The sequence below is a fragment of the Tinamus guttatus genome, unplaced genomic scaffold (assembly GCF_059628265.1).
Source record: "Tinamus guttatus ecotype Peru unplaced genomic scaffold, ASM5962826v1 Tinamus_guttatus_pri_ptg000140l, whole genome shotgun sequence".
Classification (NCBI taxonomy): Eukaryota; Metazoa; Chordata; class Aves; order Tinamiformes; family Tinamidae; genus Tinamus; species Tinamus guttatus.
The window spans coordinates 786,318-800,336 of NW_028288674.1; the positions used below are offsets into that span (position 1 = coordinate 786,318).

A 14,019-nucleotide genomic window follows, 5' to 3' on the forward strand; every position below is an offset into this window, starting at 1 on the left:
ATTAGGTCAAGCTTAACATCTAACACTGGTATGATTAAACATCTGCAGAATTTTAGTATATGTAGAAGTTCAGTAGATTTTCATGTTGCAACATTGCAGTTGCAACAAGACTGGCATCTTGCTTGCATACTGGGGCATAAACTAAAGCATGGCCTGTAGCACACACAGTTTCATCACTCCATTCTCCTCGTCACTGGTAAGGACTTGCTGGAGCATTAAGACAAATCTTGGCTACCTCACTTGTAGAAGAAACTCCACCTGAAAGAAGGAACAACAGCCAAGGATTCAGAAAACAAAGCAAAAAGAAAAACGGAATAGAATAGGGCTATTCAGCTTAAGGTGCCATATGAACATACGAATCTTCATATTCCTAAAATATGAATTCCCAAGGATGAAGACAGACCTGATCCTGTGCACGGGGCAAGGGGGAAACAAAGCACAAGGATTGGGCAGCCTGGGAAAAAGAAAGGCCCTCCAGCACTGGAGAGCTCTGAAAAACACACACATATTGGACAAGTATTACCTAAGTATCAGTCGTGTTTTGAATGCAAAAAATGATTAAAGACTATTTGCCATTTAATTAACAGCATTGCTTAGGACTTCATATCCTGATGAAAATCAGTCCTACAGAATTTGTGAAGGTGGTTCTTTTTTTTTCCTCTTTTTTTAAATTTCAGTGACAACTTAGGATGCTTCTCACTGTGTAGCTTGGTGGTAGAAAATTAATATAAATTCTTTGTTTTCTTCCCTTAAATTGTTACGGTCTTAGGCCCTGGATTCAAACAAAACTCCTATATTCTTGATTCACTTTCATATTTCATTACTGTGTTACTTCCCATATCCAGAAATGCTTTGGAATAAATTCTTTCCTTGTCCTTGTCTATATTCATCACATAATTCACTTAAATGACTGCAATATCCATGAAGAACTATCACCACAGCAGTGTGGCAGCTTTATTTCACTAGCTCTTAAAACACAGGACACACTATAGAAAATCTGTACTTGACCCCACAGTATCCTGGGCTTAGTCCCAATTGAGCCAGACAAATGAACATAATGAGACGGAAATACTTCAATCCAGATGATTGCAAAAATAGCTCAGTTTATAAACTGTGCACATATATAAAGAAATGGAGAAGATGGTTAGAAACATCTTCCCTCTTGTTCACGTGGTCTGTGCATTGAGCACTTTTAATTTGGCCAAGTGAATTATAAAAGTTTCCTACCCCAATATTTATGTAGTATACATTGCCATAACTATTTACTAAATGGAACCTGTATTAAAAAATAGGCTAGTCTGCACAAAGTACTTAAAATTCTTTCATACAAATTATATACAAGCAAAAAAGCCTGGCTTTGGGTAAGAGCAATACTTTGAAATCAACTGAAGACTACCTCAGGTTTCCTTAAAATCTGACTTTTCCCTGCACGTCTAATGTTAAGTAAAGTTCCTTGTCTCCCGAAACTTGACAAATAAATACATGAGTGGTTCTCTTGTGAAATTTCCATGACACTCGCGTAATTTTGTTATTGCAAGGAATTGACATTTGCACCTCTCAGGCAACTGCTAGTTACTACCATGTATTCTGAGTGCTGGATTATTTCAAGTTCTCCCCTCTGTCCTCCCCTGTTGTAAATCATCTTCATGAATTTGAATTTTAAAACAGACTATACATTAAAATAAACCACCTGCCCTGAGCACAATCATTTCAACTGATTATTTCATTTTCAGTTTTTACTTACCATCCAAGTAACACCATCTCAAAGGGAGATAGTTTTTCCACCCCTTATCTCATTTATTCCACATCATTTCTAAGTCAGACTTGCTGCACACTGATTCCCTCCCTCACAGTGTTTGTCCTGTGTCTTCTGCATAAGGAAGTGCTAGCAGAGGAAGAACACAGGTACCGCATAAGAAAAACAAACCAATATAGGGTGGCAGTTTGTGCATAGCTTTCATTTTATTTACATCTCTGCAACTTGAGTTTTTCTACTTGGCAGGATTTTAACAGAAAGGAACAAAAAACTGACTATTGTACGCTGTGCTGGGGCCCCAAAAATTGTCTCTCTGGGGAAGAATGTCAGCCCGACCCTCTGTGTCCCATCACGACTAAAACTAAGTTTACATCCTTTGGCCTTTCATACCGAACACTTGTTATTTTACTCTTCAAATATACAACACACAGAGCAGCAAGTTGTCACTTACGTTGCAACAAAAAGAAATTTGCTGAGGTGTCACCATCCAGAAACTGATCAGGCAGACGTAGCAATATTCCACGAGAACTCCTACTTTGCAGTTTAAGAGGCATTTGCCAGGGAAATTCACTGTTACCTTAAAGAGCTTAGTATCTATAAAGCAGAAGATTTTCTGTTTCTGTTATTCAGGTGGTAGCTCAAGGCTTAAATGAGAGGTGACAACCACTCTATAAGCAGTGGGACTTCAAGTACCTTGCTTGTGTGGATGTTTTTCAAGTTAACTGAAAAGCCCGACTGCATTCTTAGGTACCTGAATATCCTTTGTTCCTTAAATCTACTAAAAAGCTTCTTTCTAAATACATTCAATGTTTCTCTAAGAGAAGAAATGTACTTTCTTTTCTTTTTTTTTTTTTTTTTGGTATGTTTAATGCATTGGTTATTGCAACATTTCTCTTCATGCAACCCTTCTGCTAGTGGCTTGGAAATGAGTAGGTTTCAAAGCCTTGCACTTGTCACATGAATGTTTCTCTGCTGAATTTTGAGCTGGACTCAGCATTTGTCACTTGAAGGGTTTCATGCATCTTTTAAGGTGGTTCCAACTTGTATTCCAGAACTGTAATGGAGTAGGTCCAGTCTCAGTTGCCTAATCCAAAGAAACTTTAGCAATTTAAACTCCCTTATGCTGTAAGTGTTCTTCAGTTATGGCACAATCATAATATTTTCAAGATCAAGACGATATACCGACTGTTTTTTGGCACAGGTGACGGGTAGTATCCCCAAGAAGCCAGTCATGTCAAACAGTAGTCTCTGTTTTCTTGACAGCTCGACTACGGAGGTGCTGGCGTATCATACTCTTCTCTTTAAGGTATCTGAGGCACAGAGAGAGAGAGGATGCATTTAGTAACACAGAACCTTTCTAAAGTTCGACCAATTTTTAACATGCTAACTGAATGGGTGAAAAATACTTTAATGAAAGCTTTTCTGATAGAGAACTGGTAACTGCCAACTGATTATCAGACGGTTGTTTCATAACAGATCCTCAGCTGTCACAGACTGGCCTTCCTTTTGACCTCAGCTCTCCTATATATTTAGGACTAGTGCTGTGTTTCTAAAAGGCCATCGTACCTGTTGTGTATGTCAAGCTGCTACCAGAAGAACCTATGCCATTAATTAGAATACAAGTTTTAAAGTGGTATTAAAGATTTTGTACTTTTCTGGATAAAATGCTATGCTACTTAAATACCACCACAATATCTAGTGCATTTATACCCTCCAGGGAAATAGATCACAGCAAACACATGCGCAGAAATTAGTCGAAGGCTCAGAAGGTGAAGTTAAACACAATTGAGCCTCAGGCTCCCTCACCACTGGATTATTTCTGCCAAACCATTATCAAATGTCATAGATACAGTCCAGCATTTATTCTGAAAGCTTTAGGAAGGACAGCTGATCTGGGGATGTAGGCTCTAAGGATGATTATAAACCCACAAAGTTTAGGATAAGAATTCATAGTACAGCACAATCTACCCCCTACTACATAAATGCATTCACCTCTTGAGCCAACCCGTAACTGTAATTCTCCTGGACTGACAGTGACCCCACTAATTTTACTCCTATTTACTTTGCAATTGTCTGCTGAATCTCCTGTTCTTCTTCTTCATTCAGTCTATGCAGAATTGATTCCAAAAAGGGAAGATGAAACTGAATATATTGAGCAACCTGTTATGAAGACAAGAAATGCACATCAGTGAGCAGGCTAACTGGGCAAAACCATGAGAATGATCACCCTGGAGATATACGTACGTCACTGCTGACCTCCTCTACATCCCTGTCCATGAGAAAAAACTGGGCAATCTTCTCTGAAGGCCCCTGTAAGAGCCTGTGCAGTAAGGGGATGTCTCCACTCCTCAGCTGTTTCTTTTCTGGGATGGAAAACAAATGTTGCAAAAGTTACCAAAAAACAAAAAAAGAAAAGTCTAAGTGACCTATATTTATCCAACTAGCATTTCAAAGCCACTCTAGGCACCTCCTAGCACTCTCTAAGAACCTTATAGCACTGCTTTCAGTAAAACACAGTACAAACTACCACTTGGTGCCTGCCATCAATCAACTCCATGTGGCTGTACAGAACAGAAGGTAAACAGCATTTCAAAGTCTTTTAACCAGGAAAAACTAAGGCCTATTTGGCTGAGCCAACTGTGCCTGCAGGACTCCTAAGGAGAGTGTACCCAGGAAATGGGTTCTAGTTTTCCTTTCTAGTAGAGCAGCATCTATCTCTAAATGTCTCCAACAAAGGCAGAAACCCCACCCTGTACCAGGACATCAGGGTAAGGACACATGTTAGCAGCTCATCCCAAAACCCCTAGGTGAGCTGTCCCCACACACGCACAGCATCCTACAGCAGTGTCTGCCTTACCTCCTGATGCATGGATAATATAAAGTGCAAATTCATGTGGACTGTTCTCTATCTGTTAAATGCAAAAAACAAAGTCAGTTCAGGCTGGTGGAGATGCTTCCCTAGCATTTCACTGCCAGCAGAAAGTCAACATAGTCAGAAGTCCAAATCAAATTCTGAGGTTGGGACTCCTAAAGAAGATTGAACATTTTCTATGTTTAAATAAGGTATCAAACTATGCTGCCATTTTCATTGTCCCTGTACTAAATGCCATGATTACAAACCTTATCATTTTATTTCCCAAAGAGCAACAGATCATCTTAGAAAACCAGATCCTTAGAGCCTTGTTTCCTTAAAAAGTTCAAAGAACTCTCCTACGTGACAGTCAGATTTGCTGAGAATATTGGCATTAAGACAAAAACTTGGGAACTCTTCCCATCCACTAGCCTGCATGAGCACATTTGGAAAACAGCAGTCATTATGGACACATTTATTTTAAGCTGAGTCTCTACAGCTTCACGACAGTCACAGTAATGCCTTTCATTATGTTGCTATTCATAGAAGTTAAATTCTCCTTTTGTTATTTCACCTTAGACTCTTACTGTCTGTGTCAGTTCATTGTGCAATAGCAACATCTCTAAATTGCTTATTATTTTACTTTTTGCTAATTCTGTATGTAGTTTAAGCAGAACAAAACATTTCAAATAAACCAGGTAAGCTATATTTGTTCAGAAATATACAATGATAACTGAAGAGAGTACCAAAATGGGAATGGCAAAGGAATTCCAGACACTACAGCATTGCTCTGGAGCATTATTTTTAACTCTAGTTTTCTAGTTCCTCCTAGTGCCCAGACCTAGTCTAATTTAGCCCAAGCCCTTTGACTAAATGAAGTTACAATTCCTTTTGTTTTCAGAAGCGCGTGATGACCAGTGCCTATCACTAGAGGGAAGCATGACCACGTGCATTAGCCAAACGCCCTCTCTGTGCTGAGAAAGCCTAAGTATGGAGCAGCATTTTTCTCTCCTATGAATTAGTTTTCAGAGTACAGATTCTCAATATGCTTCATATATGTTTCCTAGAGTCAAACAGCCCTAGAAATGACCAGGTGTGTTCTGTGCACTATTCTTCCAGTCATTCCCATTCTTTCCTGCAGTAGACAGCGCTAACTTGTCTAGACAGCAACGGCCCTCGCCCCTGCGGACACACAAACTTACCTTAAACTTTCGAAGCAGCTGCTCTACTACTTCTCGTGTTCTCATACGGCTGTTTATTCGAATTTTGGTTTCTGATCCAAAGCTGGAGTGAAAACTGATGTCTAGAAATAAGACAATGAGCAAGATGGTGTGAACATGAGAATGTGAGGACTCCTGTACTCAACAGCCATTGCCCAAAGGATCTACAACACAGCAGAGATCTGGGATAAAGGAATCAGCCAGCAGTGGTGCCGTGCAGCCATCAAGGGAAGAGCTAGTGGGTCTGCTCGGGAAAAGGGAACTGCCTCTTCACGTGGGACACGGGACAGCCATGCACACCACCCCACACGGCTGCCGTGCACACTGGCAAGCCAGCTTCCTGACGGGGCCCAAAGCAAGCAGCAGACACCGGGCGCGGAGCCCAAGGGTCAGTGACACTGGCCTGGCCAGGCTGTGGCAGAGGGGACAGCTTCCCTGGCTGTGGCCTCCAGGAGAGGTTTTAAAACTCTCTGGAGATTTCATCTGCCCCAGTACCCAACTCCAGCCGAGGGAGGAACACAAGCACAAACAGGTGAATTTTCACACCTCATAGTTGTAGAAGTGTCCATTAATAGAAAACCTGTGAGTTTCCACTTCTGTTCTTGCGATCATGGAGGAACTTGGTCCTCTTCCTCACCACTGCGGGCATCGCTCAGGGTTCTGGGCAGGGAAGCGGAGTCATGTTCCTGCTCGCTCTTGGACTTCAGAGTGCTGCTTTCATAACATGAATAACCTGGACAAAAATGAAACTGTGTCAGCATGTTGCACAATGGCTCTGCCCTCCTTGCCAGTGCTACCCCAGGACACAGGTTCTCGGTCGAGGGATCGGGGTGGGGGCATCATGGGGGGAAGGCAGGGACAAGGAGGACCAGCCTATCAAGGTCAGAGCTGCAGCAGCAGCAGGCAGCAGTTCCCTCTTCGGCAGGCTCTGTGGGAGTAGCTTCTTCAGCTGAAAGCACCCATAAGCGTGGGCCACCTGGAAAATTACCCGTACATCACTGGCTTCACTAACCTGCTACGTGCCAGTGTTTCTGCTGCAGTATTTCACTAGCCTGTTACAGATGTCCAGCACGGGAGGACAAAGATCCCCCTTGGCCTACAGGGAAGACTTACTATATCAAATTATTTTTGCACAATAACAAAGCAAAGGGTGTTTTGGTGAATGCAAGAAGAACAGGACTAACTTTTCTCCAGGTTTGACTTCTCTTCTGCAGATTTCAGTGTCTCCCCACTAATATGATGTAGATTATCAAATTCTCCCCAGCGCGTCATTCCCCTGAAATACCAGAGTTGATGATTCTTGATTAGCTCAGTGAATTCCATTTATTCCATAGCCAGGATTCATGTAACACATTCCTATCTCTGTTCAAAGCTTTATACAAAATGATTACAAACTTACATGTGGTATATAAAGCCACAAATTCTAGCTCATTAACTAAAACTGTAGAACTAAAATTATAAAACTATAGCAAGCAAAATAAGATATGACTAGAGATCCCAAAGGCAGCCCATACTCCTATATAGAGCCTGTTGAAGGTTTAAGCAGGATCCCTCTTAAATTATTGGCAGCAATTCTTCACCTGTTCTATAGCCAAGTCCTCAAATGATCACACATAAGACAGTAAGATATCACTGAGAAAAAAGAAAAAAGGCCACCCCCCGCCTCCAACTTTGTGGTCTAAATATTCTCAGGAGACCTCTCAGATGTACATGAAAGTGTTAAACTGCTACCCTGCCTGTGGCACTCTATCCAAGCCAATTTTGTAGGAGAACAGGGATCCAGTCCATCTCTCCCTGGTCTGAAATAAATGCCTCAGTTTTAAGATCCAATTTTAACCTGTTATTTCTGTAATTCACTGAATAAATCCACTAGCAAAATTTCTCTGACCAGTTATTGTTTGATCCAAGAGCAGTAAATAAATCAATTCACAGAAAAATATATTTTAGGTCTGTATATATGTAAAATAGCATTCAACCAGCTTCAGCAGAAACACCAAATGTCTATCTCAGTTTTCTCCATACGTTTCAAACATTCACTCAAGATCAAACAGTTAAGCTGCTCTGCATACCTTAAAGCATGTCTGGGCAGTTTCCTAATTCTGTGATCGTGAATTAATGTTTACTTTAAGATTCAAATCTGTTACCAGAAGTATATTTTTCAAGAAATAAAAGGCAGAGCAAAACTTTAGCTGCCAGAGTAGCCCGTAGCCTGCAGGCCACATGCACCCAGCATCAGCAGCCCCGTTCGGTGTAAACAGAGTGAACAAGACTGGCCTCCCATGCAAGTGCTTGGCTGATTACTGCTGCTTGGCTATTTCCATAGCAAGAGATAGGAAGATTGTCCCTAGCTTTGCTGGAGCTGCACAGCTGCAGTGAGTGCAAAATTTAATCCATAAATCATTCATGGGCCACATGCAATACAAGACAATGGATAAAGAACATAAAAAGCTCTTAAATGTACAATTTATGAGGAAATCATTCAGGGTAAATATTGGCTCAGTTTCTATATTACAGAAGACTGCTTCATCCCAGGTTCACCAGCCAAGGCCTGAAAATAGCATTAGAAATAGAAAAGGGAAAATTCTAGGCACCAAGAGGTACTTTCAAATGTCTAGCAAACCCAACAGGATGCAGATGAATGCAATGCACTTAGATAGACAATCTCGCAAGTAGCAGCCTGAAGGAGCAGCTGATCTGTGTGTTTTATAGTGCTTTCTACCATTGATTTAGTATGGCCCAAGCTTCACTCATTCCCCAGTTAAAATTTTGCTCTGTGAAGCAACCGTGTTACCCTTGGACTACCTAAAGTCCCATGTGAGGCAGAGAACCTCTTAGCACTGTGCAAGCAGCCTGCTGCCTTAGGCCAGCACCTACCAACACGGGGCCCTCAGGGTCAGCACCCGCGGGTCCCGTTGTGCCAAGCTGCTTGCCGAGCGCGTGTGGGCCTGCGGGAAGGTGCAGAAGTGGGAGTCTCACTTCTCCTAGGATACCCTGGGAGAAGGGCTAAAAATTTGCTGCTCTTGCTGCCTCTCCCCACAAGCAAAACTGCCATTCTTGCAGCCAACAAGATGAATCCTCTCAAGTTCTCAGGCGCAGAAACAGTCAATACAGAAAAGAGGAGGCTCCTCCTCCACCTCACTGTTGTGAAGCTAAAAGGTAGACCTATTACACAGCACAGCACAGCAGAAGCCATCTGAAGGTGAGAGCAGCCCCTGCTATACTTGGCACTCAGTCCTACTGTGCAAGCGACAGCTGCAGCCTTTGGAAAACCTGGGACACAAACACTGTGTCCAGGGCAGCCGTTCCTGGGAGCTGCCTTCACTATCAGCCTGTCCTCTCCTTACAGAAATGAAAACATTACCTTTTACTGGCAAACAAACCAATGTTCTCTGTTGATTTCAGGGTCACAAAAGAAGGTATCTGTTTCTCATCCTGAATTTTTAATCGGATAGGATGCCGGACTCCCCAAAATATTGACAAGATTCCTTCAATAAAAGGTTTGCTGCCTTCTGTCTAAAAAATGATAATAAAAATAGAGGCATGGTTAGTGTTTAGTGACTAATAACAAAGGCCATCAGTTCAAGTGTAGTCTGTAGCTATCTCCCTTTTGGCTAGAACAAGAGTTGCCAGCTACAACTATAACATTATGGCGCTAAGAAATGGCACTAAAAGAATAGTAAAGGGAAAAAAGAAGAGCTGAAGAGGAGTATGGGGTTAATGAAATGGTCCTTGCCTACACGGGGCACTGCATCAGCCCAGAGGACCTTATCAGTACCCATTCTTGCTGCGATCCAGCTCTGCCACTGCAAGCTGAGGGAGCATAGTGGGAGCTGCATGAGACACCAAGATGTGCCCTTCCAAACGCAGCACTTGAGAGGGGACCCAAAGGCATATTTTCTGTGATACAAAAGCAAGCAGGGTAGCAGGGAGATCACACTTGTACACCTCTAACCAGATACCTTTTTCTGCTTTCTTGTCATGAAACGTGGCTGTAACACATGCTTTGGTGTATTGTCAGGCCTATTTTGGTTAAAATGACATCTGATACACTGATGTGCCACAGTTTGTAACCCAGCTGCATTCAACATCAGCACTCATTGGAGCATTTCCTACAATACTATGATTTTGTATCAGATATTTTCAGTGTGTGGATTCCTTACCTGATTATATGACAGCTGCAGGTTTTCTTGATCGGAATAATACGAGTTATATGTCTTCAGCAGAGAACTAAGCTGCTCTCTGGAAGAAAAGATCACAATGAAAGAATCATTTTTATCCATCTCTATCACTGTGAAATCCACATCACTGAGGGGCTGAGTGACACCTTGTACCCATTTGTTACCCATACTGGAACTTTATATGGGCTTGCTGGTGATCAAGACAATATCCTCCAGTAGTAAATGTTTGTCTGGAATCCTGGGTTGCTTTTTAGTTGCTTCTAACCAACAAAGAGCATGAGTTCATCTCATTCTAATGTGACCTTAATAACACTGCCATTGAATCACTTGTACTTTGGACTTCTGTAACAGTCATGAGTGCAGAAACAAACACTCCCATACACAAACGTTGTGACTTCAGTTAGGTTATAAAATCTACCTCCCCTAGTTGTTTTCATTGCATTTATTGGCTAAGTATTCTTTTTATTAAAATATCTAGGTTATGCTGAGGCAAACTATTAGAGCTACCCTCTCTTTGCAACATAACAGCTTTACATTTAGTCTTTACTCAGAGAAAAAGGGATGGAGATGAAGAGAGCACTTGCCAAAAAGGCTTTTGGCGAGAGTTATAAACATGTCTATTGTCTCAGATGTCAAAAAGAAAGCAGCTCTACAATAAAATGAAATGAAAAAGGAGCATAATGTTCCACTGTGACAACACTGCATAGAGACAGGAAGACAATCTAAGGGCTAGGGGTCCTAGAAAAGCTTAACTTCCAAGAGCAAGGACAACCACATCTACCTCCTTTCTTGCCTGCTAAATTTACAATGCCGCAGACCAGCCTAAGGAGAAGGTGTCTTTGCAAAACTTTACGACTTCGCAAAACAACCAAACTGGAGCTTCTGTGTGTCTGAGTTTCCAGGGCATAGCCTCCTCTTCCCTTTGGAAATTTTCCCTGGGAAAAATAACTGGATTTTACTTGATTTTCAACACAGGATTTCTGGGCTCCCAGTGAGGGCGCTCTGCACCCCTGTGACTCTCGGGGCAGGTAAAGCCACAGTGTGCAGCCACCCCTGTCGTTTCCCAAGAGGCTGCACATGCCCCGCTCCCAGCTGTGCTCCCTTGGCACCTGCAGACCAGGACAGATTGGGGCAGCAACCAGCTCACACCATCGGTATTGCCCGTATGGGCCTTGTAATTGAGGAAAGAAGCAATAAATGACATATGGGAAAATCGATTGTCAAAATGTCAGGCCCTGCACTGCAGGCAGCGGGGAGGGTAGTTTCCTGCAGGACAAATATAACTAAACTGCATCTCTAATCAGATCGTGACTGTTCAAACAGCTTCACTGCTGCCTGCTAACTGTACTAAGTTAAAAAAAAAACCCAGTAGCCACATTCAGAACGTCTCACTTAAGACAAATGACATGAAATTGATGCAAAAGACAAAGGGATGTATTGGGTAAAAAGTACAGATAGTGGAAATGGAAACACTTGGGCTAATTGGCTGTCATGTATGTTTTAAGTACGTATCAATCTGCCAGCAAAAGCATCTTCTCCCGTTTCCATCATACTGTCTTATTACTATTCCATACAGCCTCTTCTGCGATTTAAGACATGTGCAGTCACCCTACACACTCCGTTTGTGTTGTCTGCGCTCCCGGCAGGGGCCTTCCACTCATGCTTCTCGTTCATTCTTACCCATTTCCACACACCCAAAGCACATGGCAAACTGTGAGCAGAACCACATCACAGCAGTTTCTCTACATGGGACAAAGACCCGAAGTACCTGCTCCTTTCCTAGGCATGGAGGCAAGGTAATAGGAGGCTTACACAGACACCCGGCACCATGTGCACACAGAGCACCCGAGCTGCAACGGCTGCACGCAGGAGCGGAGCTGCTGCCCATGAGCCCAGAACTTGAGCTGGTCAGCGCCAACACCACCTCTACAGAGCAGTGCCATGTTGCTCAGTGCTTCTTGTCCACCCACACTGTGACAGGGAGGGAGAGAGGAGAAGAGAAAAACTGCTTATATTCAGCTGGCAGGATTAGGACAAGATCTTTTACCACCGATCTCCCTAAGATTAACTGCATTCTCTTCAAAGCACTCTGGATTTAATCTATTGATTTTAACAACCCATTATACGTCCTCAAATGTATTTCCAAGTGACTTGGTCAACAGAGGGTTGGGCTTCAAAGCAGTATTTTCAACTTGTACTTCAAGCCACTTCCATTTTAAACTCTGTTACTAGGGCTGGGGAACGCCTTCGTTCTCACTGTGCGGGAATGGCTTCTTACTGGTCCTTGGCATTCAGTGAGCTGCAAAGCTACGAGGGACCGTGTTGAGGTTACCCTACCAAAAGCAGAGGCACATGAGCACATAGGCACGACCCACACCCAAATGCAGATTTAGGTGCGAGGATGAGGTCCATATTCTGGTTGGACATAAGCAGTGACAGGTCTTCCCATGCTGCATGTGAGTTGCATAAAATTTAAGTCATCTTATACTCAGCAACAGAGTATCTTCTGCAGTTATGTCCCTGACAGCTGTTACTTGGCAATATCTTCCAGGTGGAAAGCTAGGGGGTCTGTTCCTTGAAGATAGATTAAAAAGTACATCAGGACTGGGTCTGATAACAAAGCCTATCTATTACTCTTCACCCATTTTGGTTGCAACATCAATTAAAAAATAATAAAACAAAAATCAATCACAGGCCAAAAGCATCTAAGCCATGTGGCAAAGACTCTGAGACTGTTACCATTTAACCTTCTTTCAATAAGGCAAGCCTTGAGTTTTTATTTTATTTTTTTAGTTTTTTTCCTTGCCCAGGAAGGCTTCTCATTAATGATCAATGAAGTCTGCATAAACAAACCCTTCAGGTTTCAGTCTTACATTAGTGCAATGGACAGTGACAAGCCACGCAAGCCACTGAAGCCCTGAGGGAGAAGTCTAACAGCCGCTCACTGACTTGCTTGTCCTTGTGCACTAGAGAGACCTTAGACAAGTAAATCATTGTCTTGAGCATTTTTTTTTGGCCCAGGAAGCAGTAGTACATGTACCAGCTTACTAGTTCCAAAATTAGTCTTAGTGCAACATCTTCACGCTCCAAAGACCCCTAGCTTGCCCTTATAAGGAGGCCCTCAGAAAATGTACATCCCAGTTACACTGAGATACTGTTCCTCACCACGCACCTCTGGGACAATTGCCAAACGGAAGCATTACAGAAAGTCACAGCTAAATGACTCAAAGAACTTGCTGGCAACAAACCTCAAGTCAGCATTTACTGCAACTCCACTAGCTTCTTCAGCAGCGAAGGCAGGATACATGAGAGCATTAAGGTCAAGCACCCTGGCGGTAAATAACAGCTGAGCCCTGAACACACTCACCAGAAGCTCTAAGCTGGGGGAATCCGCCTGTGTTTCTCAGCTGAGCACTATGCATTTGTCCATGGATATTATCAGCTGTTATGCTTAAAGACACAGTATTTAGGCCAGCTAGATAACTGAGTAAATGGAGTAACTGGAATTGGGCAAAGTAACTACTAAGTGTCTCCATGTAGGCACTTACCTGGTTATACACTTCTCCTCATTGATGGAAACAGAAGGTAAATGCTGTGCTTTCATAGTTGCCTTCTTCATTTACTCGGAAGAGATGAGACTAAACAAAACAAAATTATGTTCCTTTAAGCCACTAAGAAGAGACCAAGTAGCAGACTAGAGCAACGATATCATAGTTGCAAGTGAAACAGGCTCCATCTTAACAAGTTAGGCACTTCTGGCTATACTTTATTTGGGGTATTTTATATTTAACCTTCTTAATGCCTCAAATTTTCTCTCTTCTACTAAAAAAATGGTATACCATTCCCACCAGCCATATCACAGTACCTTAAATCCTGAGTAGTTTTAAAAAACAACTTTTCCCCAAGAGTTTGGGGATTCCACTAGTACTCCACGATTGTACTCGACTCCTCATTACACTGAGGCTGCAACCCATCTACAGATTCACTCGTTAACTCTGGGCCACCCCAAAGCAG

At 42.5% G+C, this 14,019-nt stretch overlaps 1 protein-coding gene across 1 annotated transcript; it reads right to left on the minus strand.

Moving 5' to 3' along the window:
- Positions 1-1,943: 1,943 nt before the first annotated feature.
- Positions 1,944-13,635, minus strand: RASSF6 (Ras association domain family member 6). Its single transcript, XM_010223712.2, is given in 12 exon segments — positions 1,944-3,066; positions 3,819-3,916; positions 4,001-4,119; positions 4,614-4,665; positions 5,810-5,892; positions 5,895-5,910; positions 6,374-6,439; positions 6,442-6,560; positions 7,012-7,103; positions 9,189-9,340; positions 9,988-10,066; positions 13,554-13,635. Coding segments are annotated over 12 exon segments (1,023 nt in total). The 5' UTR covers positions 13,625-13,635; the 3' UTR covers positions 1,944-2,990.
- Between the last annotated feature and the right edge of the window lie 384 nt (positions 13,636-14,019).